General features: G+C 42.5%; 1 protein-coding gene across 5 annotated transcripts in view; it reads left to right on the top strand.

The window, feature by feature from the left end:
- PPP2R3A (protein phosphatase 2 regulatory subunit B''alpha) overlaps positions 1-17,815 on the top strand; it is a 68,012-nt gene that overhangs the window by 13,475 nt on the left and 36,722 nt on the right. For all 5 annotated transcript variants that reach the window (XM_087738551.1, XM_087738548.1, XM_087738550.1 and 2 more), the window contains one exon: positions 1,919-4,419. In XM_087738551.1, coding sequence (XP_087594677.1) covers positions 2,413-4,419 — 2,007 coding nt within the window. In that variant the 5' untranslated portion in view covers positions 1,919-2,412. The remainder of the gene's footprint in view (positions 1-1,918; positions 4,420-17,815) is intronic.

The raw sequence follows: 17,815 nt of genomic DNA, 5'->3' as shown, positions 1-17,815 counted from the left end.
CAGAAGAAAAGCAGCAGACTTCTTACCCTGGATGTGTTAGACAGAAGGCACTCTCAGGGAGTCTGTGGATGATTAGCCTTTTTGGAGGCATAGAAGCATGGGTTTCTTGTCTGAACAAAGCCCCTTAAGTCCTATAAGATGAAGAGGTTGAGGAGCCAATAGTACTTTTTTTAACTGTGGCTCTGATTCAGCAGAGCATTTAGCACACCTGATAGTGAAGCCTGAGAGTCAGTGACTGGAGGGTGTGGAGTCTTATTACCTAGGCTTATGGCTGGTGGTATAAGCACCCAGGGGTTTAAAAACGGTTCTGTTTACGCCCTTTATCCCCTGGCACCCTGACTCACTGCTGTGGCTGGGGCACACCTCATACCTCTGATCATCTCTCTGGAAGGCCCTCCCATGCCTATGGGGCTTTGGGGCAGTGCCAGTGGGTGTAGAGGGGAGCAGTACAGGACAGGCACAGAAGTCCTGGCCCTGGTACAACATGCAACTTGGCCTGCGGTATTTGATAGGCAGGTGGCAGCCTGTTACAGATACCAGCATGGTAGTTGGAGCAGTCAGTTCTTCATGTTCAATGCAGTCGTTTCAATGCTTTATATAATCCAAAGAACGAATCGGGAAGGTTTCTTTACAGTGTGCAATTCTACCTAATTGCAATGAGCAGACCTGGCACATTACAAGTTCCATTGAATACAATTAAATCAGTGCTTCTCAATTTCAAATTAAGGCTTTAAAATATGTAAAATGTGAACATTCATCAGTCTTGTGCTATCCCCAGTCCTTAATTACAACAGCACCAAACTCTAAGGTACTTCCCTTTCGTGTGAGCCATTTGTACAGGCTTATGACCTAAGATAGGTGGGATGTAACATGTATGGAGGGCAGGCAGTCCTTTCCTCAGATGCAGGTCTGGCCTTTCACAGTGCTAGATATTTACCTTTGAAAACAAAAGAAACCCATGCTGCAGTGTGACTTAGCTGTGATTTAATCATGTTTTGTGAAATGGATTTCTGGTTGTACAGGAAAAGAGGGTGCTCAGAATTTCATTGAGGTGTTTTAATTTGGTTATTGAAGTATTCAAGAAAGATGAAACAATGTCTAAGATTTAAGACCCTTAAATCTGGGATCTCCTATCTTTTCATAACTAAGTTAAGCAGCCTTTTTTTTTTCTGGTGCAATTCTGACCATGATGATAGGAAATGCAGCTGGAAATGGCTATGCTGAGTGTAAAACACTCAATTCCTAATTTTCACAGGCTTAACCTTTATACAAATGTTACTTTCTGCTCTTGATGTCTACGCCAGCGGACTTATTTAATAAAATATGCTGCTACTTACGGGTTGCAAGAAAAATGAAAAACAGTTATTCCTCCTCAAAATATTTTGCCATGGTCCCAGAGACCTTGGTTAATGGAAGCCAATGTGGCCTTTATTAAAGGCCATGCATTCTTAGAGGCATTAATCTACTTTGCTTCAGGCTGTTTGCAGCTTTTTATAATCCAGAGAGCTTGGAAATCATGAAAGTGCTTTTCTCTACTGCTCTTTGCCTTATCTTTAGAGTCCTGGAAAATGAAAGTCAGAAATTCACAACACGATCAAAATGTTTTGCTCCATTAGAATTAAAGGTAATGTTTTGTTCAGTCTGGGGAGGAAAAAAAGCAAGTCTGAAAAAAATTAATGAGTGGTTAAAATAGAGCTGTTAAAATGGCAACACACAGACAGTCTGTGTATAAATATAGGCTAGCTCCTCAGCAGTGTTCTTATATGGTAGATCTGAGTGAAGGAAAAATATCAGCCTACTCTTACTCTGTACAAGCCTGTGTGTTGGTTGTTACGATCTGGTGCCATATGTTTGGTAGTAGGCAAGGCTGCATGTTACATGGAAATTATAAAGACTCTCACCTTTTTTTCTGTTGCAGGGACCTGCCTTACCAGTGTGAGAGGGGAATCTCACAAGCATACTGTGGATTTTTTGTCTGTACGTGCTACTTGATTATCTATGTTTTACTGACCCACCCAAAAAAAGAGAAGAAAGGTCGAACAAAAATCATTGTCTTGTCACTTCTGCCTAAGAACTGGCTGAATTTTATGACGCCTGCTGGAGAAGCTACCTGGATCCTTAGAAATGGAGCAGCTGATGCTGCATCTCTGATCATCAAAGCTTTCTGCATGGAGTACAAAAATCAAGTTGCCTTAAGTTAAACCATATGCAAGTTGCACTAATTTTAAGTGTACTGCTAATACCACTCTGGACTTCACTAGGGCTTTCCAAGACAGTAGTTTCTCATGTAGTTTGAATGTTTTCAACTGACATTTGAATGTTTTTGTTTTTTGGTTTTTTTGTGTTTTTTTTTATTAAATCTGGTGTGGCTGTGAAAAGTGCGTGTGGGGTGAACTTTTTCCTGTTAAGTTCATGGTGAATTTTAAAGCCTCACTTCCAAGTGTGATCCGTGCTATGGCAGCAACCTACAGGCTTATGGTCACTTCTGTGAACTGCTATAGCAGCGTGGTGATAGACCAGCACTTTCAGCACACTGTGCATTACTGCACAGGGACTTGCCAAGTGTTTAAGCAAGGAGTTACATGCATAGTTGCCCACCACAGTGTCTGCGCAGAGCTCAGTGTCCAAGATGCCAACCTAGACCATAAAATTTCTGTTCCTGAAAATGGACTGGCCTTGCCTGGAAATGAGGACTATCAGCAAATCCTTCCAAATAATCCAAGAATCAAAAAGGGCTCTTCAGTGCAAGCCTCCAGCAGTTTAAAAGACATTACTGGTGAGGCAATAAACCTTGCCAGTGGTAAAATAAAGGAATTCTCCTTTGAGAAGCTCAAAAACTCTTCCAGTCATGTGGCCTACAGAAAGGGAAGGAAAGTTCGATCAGAATCATTCAGCAGACGATCATTTGATTTTGACTTGATTTATGGGCACTTCAACAATGATGAGAACTGCCCTCCGTGTGGCTTTTTGCAGAGTCCCACACCTGTGGAGAAATGGCAGGAGAACAATGATGCTGCAGAAGTTGCCATGAATCCCATGGTTCCCTTCTCTCCTCATTCCTTCTCTGAAGAAAATTTCATTACTCAGATTTTGGAAAAACACAAGCTAGATGGTTCTTCTGGTGGAGATATTAAGGTGTGCTTAGACATCTTGCTCAAGTGCTCAGAGGATCTGAAAAAGTGCACAGACATAATAAAACATTGCATCAAAAAGAAGTCTGCAGACAGTGTTAGTGGAGGGAACAGCAATGATCCCCTGGCCAATTCAGAAATGATATATATGAATCTGATGACAAGATTTTCTACATACCTGAAAAAGCTACCCTTTGAGCTCAAGCCACCAGGACACAAGGAAGCTAGTGACTTGGCAGAACTAGTTAACTGTTTTCATGGCTTGCAGCAAACTCCCTTTCCCCCAGTATTTGGAGATGAGCAGCCACCTAGGTATGAAGATATTATTCAGCTGCCATCTTCAAGTGCAGTTCCTCTCAGACTACCAGGTGATCAGTGCGAGGTGACAAGCACCTCTCAGTCCATCCAAACAAATACTGCGAGCTTTACCTCAAACTCCCTTCACAGCGTCCCACAGGAGAACAGTGTGAGAGCTGTGAAAGATGCTTGTGCTCTACCTCAGTTACCAGCCACAAGCCCTTCTGACTGCATGTCTTCTGCTGAGGCTCTGTATATTGAGGAGGAGTCTGATGGGGAAAGAACGTTAGGGAAAATAAAGAAGGCAGAGCAGAAAGGGGGCTGGGAGAGATTAGAGCGCAGCTACCAGCTAGTTGGTTGTTCAGATCTAACTACCGATGCTAAAGCAGAATGTGCCAGAGTGGGAGATGTAGAGCTCTCCCATGCTTCTGAGAAAATTACTCCTTTAAAACTAGCTTCAGATTCTGTATTGCATGGTTCCCAAGCTGGTGTCTCCAAAGGAGAACAGATGTGCAGTAAGATAGACAAGGATGAGATAGATAAACTGCTGCTGGACTTGGAGTCCTTCTCACAGAAAATGGAGAGTACTTTGAGGGAACCCTGTCTAAAGGAGAATGAACCTGCCCATTTGCAGGTGTTTGACTGGCAAGGTAGGCAGGTACTACCTCTGGCTCTTGAACCCAAAAGTAAACCCGTTGACCCCACTTCCCCTTTGTCAAAAATCATGGAAACCAATGGTCATAAAATGGAAGAGGATGACAAAGCCCTCTTGTTGCGTATCCTGGAAAGCATTGAGGACTTTGCCCAGGAACTGGTGGAATTCCAGACAGGCAAGGGAAGTTTGTCCAAGGAGAGGGAAGTAATGCAGATTCTTCAGGAAACTTTAACAACTCCTTCACAGTCCCTCCTTGCAGGGCAAAAAAGCTGTGCTGGGGCTGCTTCCAGAGACTCTGTTCCAGCTTCAATTCAGCAGGCTCCAGAAGTTATTAAGGTAAGAGAACCAAACTTTTGATGGGGTGGTGAATAAAACAAACATGGGAAAATGTGCAGGAAAAAAAAATTACATATGCTAAGTGATTCTTCATGCTTTGGATGCTGCAGCGGGGAATAAGATGCTCAACCTGGCAGAAATGTAGCATTTATTTAAATACAAACAAAAAAAAAGGAAACTAAAACACCTAAGCAAACAAAATATGCCCTGATGTGCTGTTTCACCTTTGAGCTTGTTCCTTTCCTGCTGGTGCTCCTGTAGGCAGTTTGTTTGTGGTTTAAATGGGTCCTATATAATAGAGGGTGGGAACTTTTCAGCTAACTACTTAATTCCTGGGAGCAGGTATTGGACTACCTCTCACCAGTTCAGTGAGAGCTGAATGCTCCCCCTCTCCCTTTCCCATCTCCAAGCAGACTCCAACAGCCTTTGTTGTCCTCCTCATCACTAGTTCCTAAAGAGAGAGATCCTTCATGGCACAAAGGTCAGAATCTAGGAAGATTTAATTTTCTTCTCCCTGTCCCCAGTGCATAGTGTCATTGTGGAGTCTGCATTCCTCGTATCTCTCAAACGAGGAGTAGGTTTTCCCAGGAAAAAGGGTTTTGGTGGGAGTCTGCTTTAGAGAGAAGCCAAGACTGTCTGTCCAGCCCTCAGTGCTTTTCATTTGATAATAAGTTTCAAGACAACTTGGTGCCAAACTTCCAAGTGTGCAGGAACTATAGAGAGGGCTTCAATTTCCAAAATCCACCTTGCACATAGGCACTTAAAAAGTGCCCAGATTATAAGTGAGCTTTCACAGCTCCTTCCAGCTGGAGCATGATATGCATGTCTTCAAAACTGTCCATTTTCCTGAAAATACAGGTATTTGGTGCAATTCTGAAAGAGGGTGGGTGGGGTGTGTCTGACCCTAAATGACAGTGCTGAGATCTTTTTAGACTAAGCTTTCCAAGTGTTTCTGATGTTTCTCTGGGTATCTTTGCTTACAGAAAATGGTGAGCGTAACCTTGTCTGATATCTCCAGCAAGGGAAAGACTCTTTTTCCTCAAAGAGTATAGAATTAAGCAGCTCCAAAAGCTCTGAAGTGATCTCTTACAATAGCTATTCTTGCCTTGTATATTAATATACAAAATTTTCTAACTTGTGAACTTCAAACAAATGTGTTTGATAAAGCATGACACTGACTTTGTGGCAGTTTTTCTATAATACTTGAAAACTGGATCCATTTACACTGTCAAATAGCTTATCGTTCTGGTCCCTTACCAGCTTCTGTTTCCCTAATCACCCACCTAGCTTGTGTCTTAGTTTGCACCCAGCCTGCCTTCTATGGACATATAACATGTACCCACGCTACAAGAGCTTTTCTCTTCCATGCAGCAGCACAACCCTTGCTTCGTGTAGATGCCTAGAACCAAAGATCATGAGACAGAGTAACTGTCTTGGGGACCCAGAGGAGCTGGAGGGGGCCTGGGCTGGGCACTGCACAGTGTGGATGCAGCTGGGACCCTTCAGAGGGAGTTGGCCCTTAGCAGAGTGGACACAACTGCTGGTTCTACACTTACTCTGAGGTTTGCTGTCATTTATGGTGTAGATGTGGCCACACACTTGTCTCTGGACACAAGGCCCTCTCTAGGTATAGCATTTAGGGAATACATCCATGTTCCTGGATAACTTTGCATCTGGCTGGAGCTCCATGTGGATTCTGGTTCAGTATCGCACGTGTGCCTGAATGAATAATACGTAAAGTATTTGTTGTATTTTCTTAGGGCTCATAAAACTGTTATCAAATAGTTATGCACACACGCAAAAACCCCAGAGATCTGATACCAATGAAAACACAGTGCAGCTTTCATTTATGAAGATTGTGACAGTTTTAATATCCCTCAAATCGTAAGCAATGAAAAAGGAAAGGGAGAGCCACTTCAGACTAGGCTGTTCACTGGCTCAGTTGGCCTATCTGTGTTGAAATCTGTCCTAACTTATCTCAGCAACAGACTTTTCCGTTTATCATAAAACCAATTATGATTCTTCACAGAGAACAATAGAATTACTTGCCTCTTCATTTTCAAAACCAAGATATTCAGAAACTAGGACATGAATACTCAAGTCCATCAGTTTTACAGAGCACATAGTGAGTGCATCATGCTTCTTTCAGGCAGGCCAGGAAGCATTGCATACTTTCAGGCTGTCTGACATTTCCCATTCTGAGATCCGGTTTTCGATGCCTTATCTCTAAACTACTCCAACTACTTGTTTTAAAATTTCCTGTTCTGTGTGCCTGTCTTAAGCTGATTTTTTAATATGTTGTTTTTGAAAGAAATAGTTTAGTGAAAACAGTTCAGTTGTCTGATAGAGGCTAGCAAAACCCACAAATATGTATCTATATTTTTGTCTCTAGACAGGAGGGCAAGAAGGAGTGAAGCCTGGGTGGACTGTCAGGTGTGAGGGAAATGGGGGAAACTACAACCAGTGAGTAGTGAAGAAGGTGGAGATTTTCTGACCTGACCTGAGTGCTGAGTGTCAGGTTTGGGGTTTTTTTGGTTGGTTGGGTTTTTTCCTGGAAGGTAAAAGGTGCTACCTTTTGAGTAAAATGTCATCTTATGCAAAGTCCTTGGAAAAGTCAGTGGTGAGTGTTTTTGACCTTAACCTCTGTGCTCTTGGTCTACCACCTGTACAGGATGTATTTAAATTCAGTTAACACTTGCAGAATACTTGGTACTCTAGTGAAAGTACCCTAGAAAAGTCTGTAAGAAACTTACTCATTCTGTTTTCAGAATCAAATTTGAGTAGTGCAAGGCTCTGCTCCAAGTCCTGTTCATGCGTTTTACTTTAAGAGCTGTTGGATAAAGTTTGTGAATAATTTTTGGAGCAGAGACCAGGACCAGGGTTTGATAGAAAGAGAGGCCTCGTTTTTTTCTCCTTCCTAAGTTGGGTATCTCTTCTCAAAAGGATTACTCATGGTGTTGTGAGCTAGAAAGAGCAGTCCTGCTTCCCATTTCTCTCTCCCTCATGCCTCTACTTCCTATTGCATGGTTTTGAATCTTTCTTTATACTATGATGCTTGTATACTAGATAAATTTCTTAGTGATATTTGTTTTCTGTTAGATTAGTAAATGGAGTTTCTCACACTGAGGTCAAATGGGTGGTACAACTATCTCTGGACAGGGACTGTGAATCTAGGAACAGAGGGTTTACAGAGTTGAGGAATGATCTCGGACCACCTTGTCTAACCACACTGTATCTCAGATGGTAGAGCCCTGAGTCAAGTATCCAGAGGCCATTCCCTGCTGCCACGTGTTTCCTCTGGGCTGTCTCTGTCTAATCTGGCATCTGTCTAATCCTGCCTCACCTGAATGACTGATGGGGTGGGGATGGCTGGGACTCTCAGAAGTGTTCCTAATTTACTGTGATCTAAAACATTGTCCTGAGGCCACACACCTTGCTTTTATGTATCGAAATGCCTATGTTGCATGCTTAAACAGGTGGCCCAAAGATGGCTGAGTGGAATTAAGATTGTTTCGTAATCATATATAAAGTTAAGGTTGACCTAGCAACTTCGTAATTCTGCCCCTTCAAAATGCTACTTCATAATTCTGTGTGCTGCTTCGTTTTGCAAATTTAATGATACGCTTATGAAGGATCTTGTGTGGGGCAATTAACTGTAAAAAATGTCTTCTATAACATCATAGTGACTTTAACTTTGTCGTGAAATAATCACATTTTCTCAAAATGCATCCAAAATGTAATAGAAAACTTTTTTCTGGAAAATCAGCTTTCATCTACATATATTAAAAATTGTTTTGATCAGATATTGATAGTATCTGTCAATTAAGCTATACACACAATCTACACTCTTTTCAGACATCAATTGTTCATTATTTCTAAACCCAAATAGTAAAAAAGGGCATTTTTTTTTTTTCTGCTTGGTAATAGTTATTGGAATAAATGAAAATAGTAAGTGAATCTTAAAATATCTCAGAGTCAAAGATGACACAGGAAAAAAAATTAGATCAGATTAAAGAGTTAAGAGAACCGATACCAAACGCTCAGGGACATGTTCATGGTATGGGGGCACCTTTTGTAATCAGGGCAGATACAGTCTCTGCTTGTGTGAAGTTGATTTATCTTGAAGGAGACATCTGAAGGTAGGTGAAACAAAGCTTAGTGATAAGTGTTGAGTTTTTCAGCCTCATTGACTCTAAAGCCAAGAAAAAGTCACACTGTTGCTGGAGAGGTTTCATCTGTTTTCAAAACAGTTGAAGCTGGTGCCCTTCTCAGCTATACATAGTGCATTGAATTGTTACAGCCAGGCTTTGGGGTACAGCTAAGTCCTGTGATGATTAAATCATCCAAATCTTTTAGGACTAAGCCTCCAGCTTTAGGCACAGGTGAGATTCTTTGTGTTCTGATGGCTAACCGAGGCAACCTGACACCTCTTTAGATTTGATATCTCTCACCTTCAACGCTTTAAACTGGGTCGCTTATAGCAAAGAGGAATTTCTAAATTTGAGTGCAGTTTGTTCAGTTGATCTGTAGGCTGTTGGTAACAGATTTTTCTGCTGTGGATTTTGTACAATTGACTTTGAAATTGTTGATAGAAATTGACAGCAAGAGAATCTTATGATAGCACTGTACATCTATGTTTTTATTTATATCCATCTTGTGTGTTTTGAGGATAGGAAGTATCACCCTAGGAACCTGCTATGTTATAAAAAATTAGAATTCAGACACAGTAAGCCTTGTCTCCAGATTACTTGTATTTTTCCAGGTTATCAGTGCAAAAAACCCCAAACTTCTGGGATCTTTTGTGACTGGTTGATTTGTGAATGAAAAATGTGTGGGTTTGGTTTTTTTTTTTTTTAAGAAATAGCTAGTGATTGCTAGATCAGTATGTCTATTCCATGCATACATCTTTTAAAGCCCAGTGTAGCTTGTCTGGAGGCAGCTGTAGGTATGAGAGGTTCTTCGGACTACATTTCCTCTGCAGTCTGTAAACAAGGTGACAGTCTGTAAGCAGAATGAGAGTTCAATGGAAGATGAGGTAACTACACTTGCCACAGATGATTTAAAATAAATCACCTTCTGACATGCTGCTACATGAGATGTGTAGGACTCCCAGTACAGTGGAGCCTTGTGGGCTCTTTAGGTATTGCCTTAATCTTTAGAAAAAAATTGTCAGTGTCAGAAAAACAAAATTTATTCCAAAACTTTTGCATATAGATCTCTGTATCACTTAGTGGCGATTCCAGTTAAAACATTCCTGCCTACCTTTTTCTTTTTTGGAGCTCCTTTTCTCATTGCTGTCCTCATCCTACCACTCTGTTAGGCTTCATATTCATTTGCAAGGCATGTGGCAAAGTGGGCTGATGACATCGTAATGACCTTGTGATTCTTCGGACTTGTAGCTGTGAATATACACCTGGACTTCAGAGCTTTTTCAGTTCCCAGGTTGCATAGTTTAGACATAGCTAAAGTGACCTAAAAGAACCAAATTCTTGTTTAAATCTTTCATAAAGAATTGGATTCCACAGCCCAGGTTGTGGGACCATGGCCTGGTGATTGAGAAGCAACAGGAGAGGAGTAAATCTTGGGGGTTTTGATAAAGATTTATGAAGACATTAAAAAAAATTCCTTTTGTGAATGTCAGCTGGGGGTCTCTCTCCTTTAGCAAATAAGAGTATTTAACTGTACAAGAGCAAATGTTTGATGGTAAGGGTATCCTTTTGGATAGGCTTTCTGTGTCTATCTGTAGTCCAGTTATATTAAGTGGTGCTGTATGTGAAGTAACCTTGCACCTTCCAGCGGAAACCAGGAAGACAGGGATATCGGAGGCGCATGTGGTCCAATAAAAGCTTTCTGTTGGTGAGGCTCAGTGAGACTTTTTCATTTCAAATGCAATATCTTGATAAAAGCAACCCCTACTAGCTAGAAATTGGATGTTTTTCTGTGTTACTAAGCTTACAAAGTAAACGGGCAAAGTAGCTAGGACTTCTTAAACCAAGTAGGAAAGCGGGACATGGGACTAGGTGTTTGTTCATCTTGTGGAGCAAGAACTGGATTTAGGCCTTTGTTCAGCACCATTGTCATGATAGGAGAGGAAGAATATGCTTTTAACAAGCCTAAGCAAAGTCTGAGCAAGAGTTTCAAGTCTATTTGCTCAAGGTCACACAGAGGAAGAGTAGACTATTGTCCACTGAGAATTGCTTTGCCTTTGCCTTGTGAGAGTTATGGGAAAAGTGAATAAAGAGAGTGATGCATTTTGGTGTGTTCATGAAACAGTTTTCTTAAGAACTGCTTTAGAATGCCTAGCTTATTATCCAACATTATCCTTATGTGCTTGCTTGGTGTTAAAGAAACTAGATGATTTGCTTTTTCCAAGCAAGAAGGAAAAATTGATGGGTTTTGAAAATTACAGCCTTTGGTCTAGAGTGGGAACTAATGCTGATCTTCTGCTTCATCACTTCAGAGGCAGGGACCTCAAACCACTAGCATCATATGCGCACGGGCCTTGGCTGAGAGCGTGTGGTTTAACTCTGGCTGAGTCTGACCGCAAATTTGTACCTCAGGTTTCAGCACTGAAGCACATAAAGTAAGAACTATTGGGGAAGATGGTATATTTAGCCACTTCTGCAGTTCATCTAATTTTAGCACTCTTGGTAGTGGTGGTGGGTGCTTCCTTTCCCATATTACCCCTGGCCTATTACAAGCCAAGGACAGAGTGTCTGTCATGTAGCCAGCAGGGAAATAGATTCTGTTGTAGATCATGTTTCTCAATTAAAGTATTACAAGAAGGCAGAAGATCCTGGTGGTACTGAAAGATACTTTGAATATCAGTTTAAAAAGGGAGGTCTGGCTTCAGGAGTAAGATAAAATCTCTAGATGTTGTTCTTGTGAAGAGAGAGAAGACATAGTATGTTGAAGCCATTTGCCATTTCTAGCCTGTAAAAATCAAAACCAAGAAAGCAACGTACTGGTATTGACGTGATCTCCTACAGAGTCCCTGTGCCCCTTCTGGAAAGGGCAATATCTGCTTAGGAGCTGACCAGGATGATGATCAAGGAGAGTTCTCTGCGGAGGGACCCAGACTTAGGAGGGGAGCTAGCTTTCCTTGCGAAGGGCTGTGATTTTGTTCTTCCATCTCGATTCAAGAGGAGGCTGAAGTCATTCCAGCAGGCCCAGGTTTGAACACTTGGTGTTTCTTTTTCTTTTTCTGTTGCTTTGTATTTTTTTTATTGGATCAGAGAATCAAACTGTGTCCCCTCTAGGCGTGTCTATTTGCAGAAAGTTATTTGCAGCTAGATACCAGCAGGTTTAAAAATAAACCTGCCAGGCTTAGATTGCAGAGTTAAAATGTCTTTGTAAACAAGGGGAAAAAATTAACAGCAAGGGCAGTGATTTACTAGGGGGAGGTAGTGTAAGACTATTAAATCTTTTCTGTGTTTTTTGTAAGAAAACCCCTCTCTGTGTATGTGATTGGTCTGAATGTTTCTTGTTGCATGTGGAACAACGACAACATTCTGCTGTATTTAGTGGCTTGTGCTCTCTACTGTACAAACTTGTGCACAGACCAGCCTACCTGGCTTTGGCATTTGTGATTTTACCATCACAAGGTGCTTCTCCGTGCTGTTCCTTCCTGTCTCTGGGCTGTGGCTGAAGGAGATAATAGAATCATTTAGGTTGGAAAAGACCCTTAAGATCAGGGAGATGTAGCCAAAGAAATGGTAATTGTACCACAGCTATATTTCTTGGTAAATCCCAGCTGCTGTGCTCACTTTCTGTGACAACTGGCAAAGGATTGGAGTAATTTATGCTAGGACACCAAATGGGCATGTAGCAACCCCAGATTTACAGGGGTCGCAATATGCCAAAATCAGCCCATCTTCAGATTCATCTATATTTAAATAATCAGTGAGCCACTGAGGAAGTTAAAAAGTTGAAATTATGAGTGGTGCAGCTGTTTCCTAAGAAACAGCTATTCAAATCGCTCCAGAATATATTGTAGCGCATTTTGTTTTCATGATTTCTGGTGACAGGTTAAAGTACATATATGACGTTAATCTCTGGAACATGTTTTTTCAGTCCCTAGAGGAGAATTGCATGAAGTAATGATGTGTAGTAATAGCTTGGCGGGGACCACGAGCAATTTAGAAGAGACTAACAAGAACCATGCAGCACAGCTAAGTTCACTCTCCAGAGTTAAGTCTGATCACCTAAGAACATAGTCAGGTTTGCAGGGAGAGATAAGATCTCCTAGTAGACCAACTGGAAAAATTGACAAGCCTTTGGTACATGAGCCCTCTGCCTGGTCTGAAGTAGGATCAGCGACCTTCACTGCTAAATGCATTGAGAATAACTGCTCTGGGGCTACAGATCCCAGGCAAGCGAACTAATGCAGTGGGCAGTTGCAGCTGAAAAAAGATAGTCTTACTTCCTCTTCTCTTTCTTCCAGTACTTGTTCCCTTTTGCTGCCTCCTCACCGTGTGTCACCCCAGTCTTGCACTGGGCTCCACGGGCCTTTCTGTTAGCTGGCTTAACTCATAACACGATACAATATCATCCAGCAACAAAGCGAAGTCTGTTTTCTGCCTTTCCAAGTGGGTTAAATCCGTTCACAGAGGGGTCTGGCAAGCTCTGGAGCTGGCACTTGGTACGCAGTGACAATGTACATTTGGGAGTGCAGGACAGAGATGGGAGTTTTCCCACTTGGCGGCAGCGAGATGTTAGTTTTTGAGCCTTGTGGGGCTATACTTTGTGGCTTGGGTGTGTCAGTGTGAGATGACCTGAGAGTAGAGGTAATTGGACTCACTAAGTACAGAAAAAGTGCTAGCAGGAGGAAAGGTAATGAGGCAGTGAGAGGGAGCAGAGAGATGAATGATAAGTAGTTAGTGGAACACGTAGATGTTGGCCAGAAAGGCAAGGGAGGAGAAGGTTTTTTGTAAAACCCGTATCTCTCAAGCATTGTGAATTTCAGTTCTCATGCTCATCTTTTGCAGGACTTTTTACGGAAGGATCAGAGACCCTCCCATAGCAGTGTTCTCAGGAAGGTCTCTAATCCAACATCTCATTTGTAGGAAGACTGTTCACAACACTAGGTCACGTCAGAGCTGTCTTTCTCTGAGTCTTGAAAACTCCCCAAGGATAAGGATTCCTCCCATGCCCTTCTGGTGACCTCTTCCAGGCTGCGCTACCCTCAGTTAAATTCATCCTCCTACTGTCCAGCCTAACCCACCCAGGCTGCAGTTTATGGCTGTTGCCCCTTTTACACCATGTACCACTCGGTTGGTTTGGCTCCACCATCTCTGTAACTGCGCTTCAAATAGCTGTAGGCTGTGATTAGCCCATCCCTTGGCTTCCCCTTTGCCTGGCTGAACAGGCCCAGCCCCTCAGTCTCTCCTGCCACATGCTTCTGATCCTGGCTATCTGATTTGCTTTCTGGAGATCTCTGTCTGGTCTCTCCCCATCCCTTTTGAAGTGAAGGCCCAAAACTGGTCACAGTAATCCAGATGCAGCCTCACTAGAGTCAGGTAGAGGAGATAACTTCCCATGTTCTTCTGGCCCTTCTCCTAATGCAGTCTGGTACACCATTTGCCGTGTAATTAGACAAGGCTGCAGGCTCATGTTCAGCCTGGTGCACACCATCTCCCCCACATCCTTTTCAGCAGGGCTGTTGCTCAGCCAGTGGATTCCCAGCCTGAACCGATGCTTGGGGTTGCTGTGTGCAGGTGGTGGACTTGGCACCTTTTCTCATGGAAGTAGTTGAACAGTTTGTCAAGGTGTCTCACACCTAAGGTTGTGCCTTTCATCATGCCAGCCTTCCCCCTAGGTAAGTGTCATCTGCAAATCAGGACAGATGAGAATTGCAATGGGGGTTCTGTGAGGAGTGGTGCTTTATGACCGCCATTGTCCTTCTGTCTGAGTTAATTTGGATGCACGCTGGTTCTTTTCTCCATGGAGTTTTCAGGGAAGCATTTGGAGCGTGGACTGAAATATATCAGTTGCAGGAAGGGCATGTGTAAGATATATAGGCACGTTTGTCAGTGGAGGCATGCGAAGTCTGTGTTTTCAAAACTCAACTGGATAAGGCCATGAGGAACTTGATCTAGCCTTAGAGTTAGCCCTGAGTCCCTTCCCACCTAAGTCCTTTCGTGATTCTGTGTTACTTAGATAAAGCTTGTTTTCATTTGTGTTTTGCAGCGATTAGACTTTGCTTCTGCTGGTGAGTTTACAATTTATAGTAGAAAAGATTCTCTCCAGAAATGCATTTTCTTGTAGCCTCTCCTCGTTGTGCTGTTGGGAGCCATGTGCAGATGAACCTTTGCTGTTCTTACTCCCCTTCAAAATGGGTAAAAAAGAGGCAGCAGAAAGACACAATGATGGGAAAGGGCTTCAGGGAAGGAAAGGAAGAGAAAGTCTTGCGTGAAAGATACAAATCAGCTCTGGAGAGCTGATGATCTTTGAGGATGGCTTGTGTCCAGTTACCATCAGACTTCAGTAAGACAGAAACTGTAAAAAATGGAAGGAGACATTAAGTCAGCACTGTGGACTGCGAGAAACCAGGCTGAGTCACTGTACCCTAGAAAAGAAGATTACAGAATCTCATTTGGAAAAAAACAAGAAACTGGTAAATTTATTAACTAGGCTCCTGATGGAGACTGGGGCCAGGACGAAGGAGTAGAAAGTATTTGAGCATTTGACGTGATACTGCTTCCTTCCGTGGAGTTTTCTGCTGGGACTGGCAAGTCCCTGAGAGACAGGCCTGGATGGCAGAGGTTTAGTCTCTATGCTTTGTTTGTATAGCTACAGTGAGACTGTAGTTCTGTCTGGTTTATTTATAATGCAGATGTCACTATTTTAGTCTGTCCATAAATAAATTGTATGACTGGCAAAAGGTGATGTAGTGGATAGACAGATTTTAGTTAAGATAAATTACACTACACTGTAGAGCAGTTTTTAAAAATGGGCTTAAATCTCACCTTCTTTAGCAAAAAAAAAAAAAAAAGAAAAAAAAAAAAAGGTTGGTCTCTTAGCTATTGGTAACAAAGCTAAAAGATTTATTATAGTATTTGTAGTTTCTTTTCTTAGTTGTCCTTTCTGAAAATGCATGTCCCTGTTGGAGAAATGTGTTCCACTAAGCAAACAGCATTTAAGGTTAACTTTTTGCAATAAGAAAATGTTTTCTCCAAGGAATTCCCTCAGAATTTCCCCTCATATAAATTTATTTTTTCATAAATAGTTGTAACTGACTCCCTGCTGTCTCCATAGTGGTTGATACCTGGTTATACCCATCCCAGAGTATTAACTCACAAGATTGTTCTAGGGAACAGGATCCTCAAGAGCCAGTTGCTGCTTGTTGTTTTCTCTTTGTGTTGTTGTAGACAGCTCATTTCTTACAGTAGAAGGAAGAAGACAAAGTTCAAAAATTGTATTTCTATTCCTGAAGAAGAATCTTCTGAAAAGAAGCCATCCATGAGCAATACTTCCACCTTGTTTGCCTTGGACTGAGAAGGAGTTAGTGATTCAGTCTTACTGGGAAGGACAGCTGCAAATCTATGTCTGAAGTGGGTCCCCACTTTGAAGCTTAGCAGCATTCCCCATATTTCTCCTGTAGATGCCTAACCTTCTGGCTTGTGGTTGTAGATCAGGAAATTAACGTAGATTCTGGGGTCCTGACTTGTGGCTGATGTGGTACCAAGTGTTGCTGCCTCTGGCAGTACCTGGAGGAAAATGAGTTGCTCTGCTTTTCAGAGGGTAGAGGCCAGGGCAAAGCAGATGAGTTGTGTTACAGGATGATCAGCTCGAGCCTTATGCCATATTGGGATGTATGTGGTATGCAGAAGAGGAGGAAAATGGCACAGAGCCGTTGTGGTGATCTACTTTGGGGATGCCTCTTTGCCTTCCAAGAAAAAGAAAAAATCCAATTTTATCATTCTCTTGTACTGTAAGGGAAGGAATATATTATTAAAGTGAAGAGTCAGTGTCCTTTGAGACAACAATATGTTGGTTTGCTTCATTTTGGTTTGTGGACCTTTTTGTTAAATTTGAGTCATTTCTTCTAGTTCCTCACAGTCCTGACAGCTATGAGTGTATGTGTGCATTGAAGAGATTAATGAGCAATAAACCTGCTTCCGAGAAGTGGATCTTCAAGACAAACTGATGTTAAGTCCTATTATAGAAGTCAAATGGCTGGAATTGGCACCTCATTGTCTGTTCCAGCTTTGCGTTGTTTGTATGAATATGGTGTTGTGAGAGACCAGCAGGGATTTTTCCCTCTGCTGGAATCCAGAAAGTGAAAACTACTGAGCAGAGTTGGGTCGTGGCTGGAAAAGTCATGAGCTAGGCAGGGCAGATACAGTGGGAGGCAGGTTGTAGAAGCAGAAGTGGTGATGTGTGCGAGGAGTCCTCCAAGCCAAATTACTAGCTTGACTTATGCACGATTCACTAACCCGCTATTTCCCAATCAGTTGGAGGCTTCTTGAGAAGGCCTGTCTCAGGGAGCTCTATTCCCCCATCTTGCTTAGCCTCACTTGCTGAAGCTGGCAGCCATGGGAGGGGGGTGGATCTTCATCTACCTCTAACATGCAGCAGTGGCTGCTCTGTGCTTGCTTCCCAGACATATTCAGCCTGTCTGGGTTTTGCTTTTGTTACTCTACTGAGTAAAGAGAAAAAGGAGGCCGGGAGAAGCGTTGTCTTCTATTAACCCAGTGAGCTGTCGCTCCTAAAGTGAGTAACCAACTTTCCCCCCAGCTTAGCCCCTGCCGCCATTTCAGGTCCCCTACCTGCAGTGTCATACTGTGGGACAGAGTAACGTGGGTTGAAGCTTACTCTGTCCCATAGCCCCCTTCAGCCCCAGTAACATTTTGAGCCTCAGACCCTTTGACCCTCTTTCCTGGCCTACTTTGAGCTCCAACATCATTCAGGATCAGACACAAAGATGTGCAGTATGTGGGAGAGCAGGAAAAGTCAAGGAAGGGAGGAAGAACAGATGGTGGTAATCGGGCTTGTTCTCCAAAGGTTGAGAGCTATGTTGAGGACCATACTGACTCTGAATACTAGTATTGATACACTCGGAAAACCTGAAGGCTGAAAGTGATTTTCAGTTGTTCCTGTGTTGCAAGATGTGGGAGAGGAGGACTTTGACCTGGAGCTTGGGTTCATTTGTGTGTTCTGTGCAGAGCAGTTACAGTACAAAAGTATGCTTGGGCTGGCATGTATGTGCAAGCACGTGTATTCCTGCTTCTGAAATGGGACAGCATTTGGAAGAAGGAGGAGGTCCTCCCCATTTAAAGAAGAGCAGTGAAGAGGAGGAAAGTCCTTCCTTCTCTCATTTTACAGGTCTCTGAAGAATGGGTTATAAAGTATTCTAAAATGCAGACAAAACAGGGCTGAAGGAAGCTTTTACAAT

This window comes from Nipponia nippon, unplaced genomic scaffold, assembly GCF_047370975.1.
Source record: "Nipponia nippon isolate SJK-2023a ecotype South Korea unplaced genomic scaffold, ASM4737097v1 scaffold_7, whole genome shotgun sequence".
Classification (NCBI taxonomy): Eukaryota; Metazoa; Chordata; class Aves; order Pelecaniformes; family Threskiornithidae; genus Nipponia; species Nipponia nippon.
This window is presented reverse-complemented; position numbering and strand designations above follow the sequence as displayed.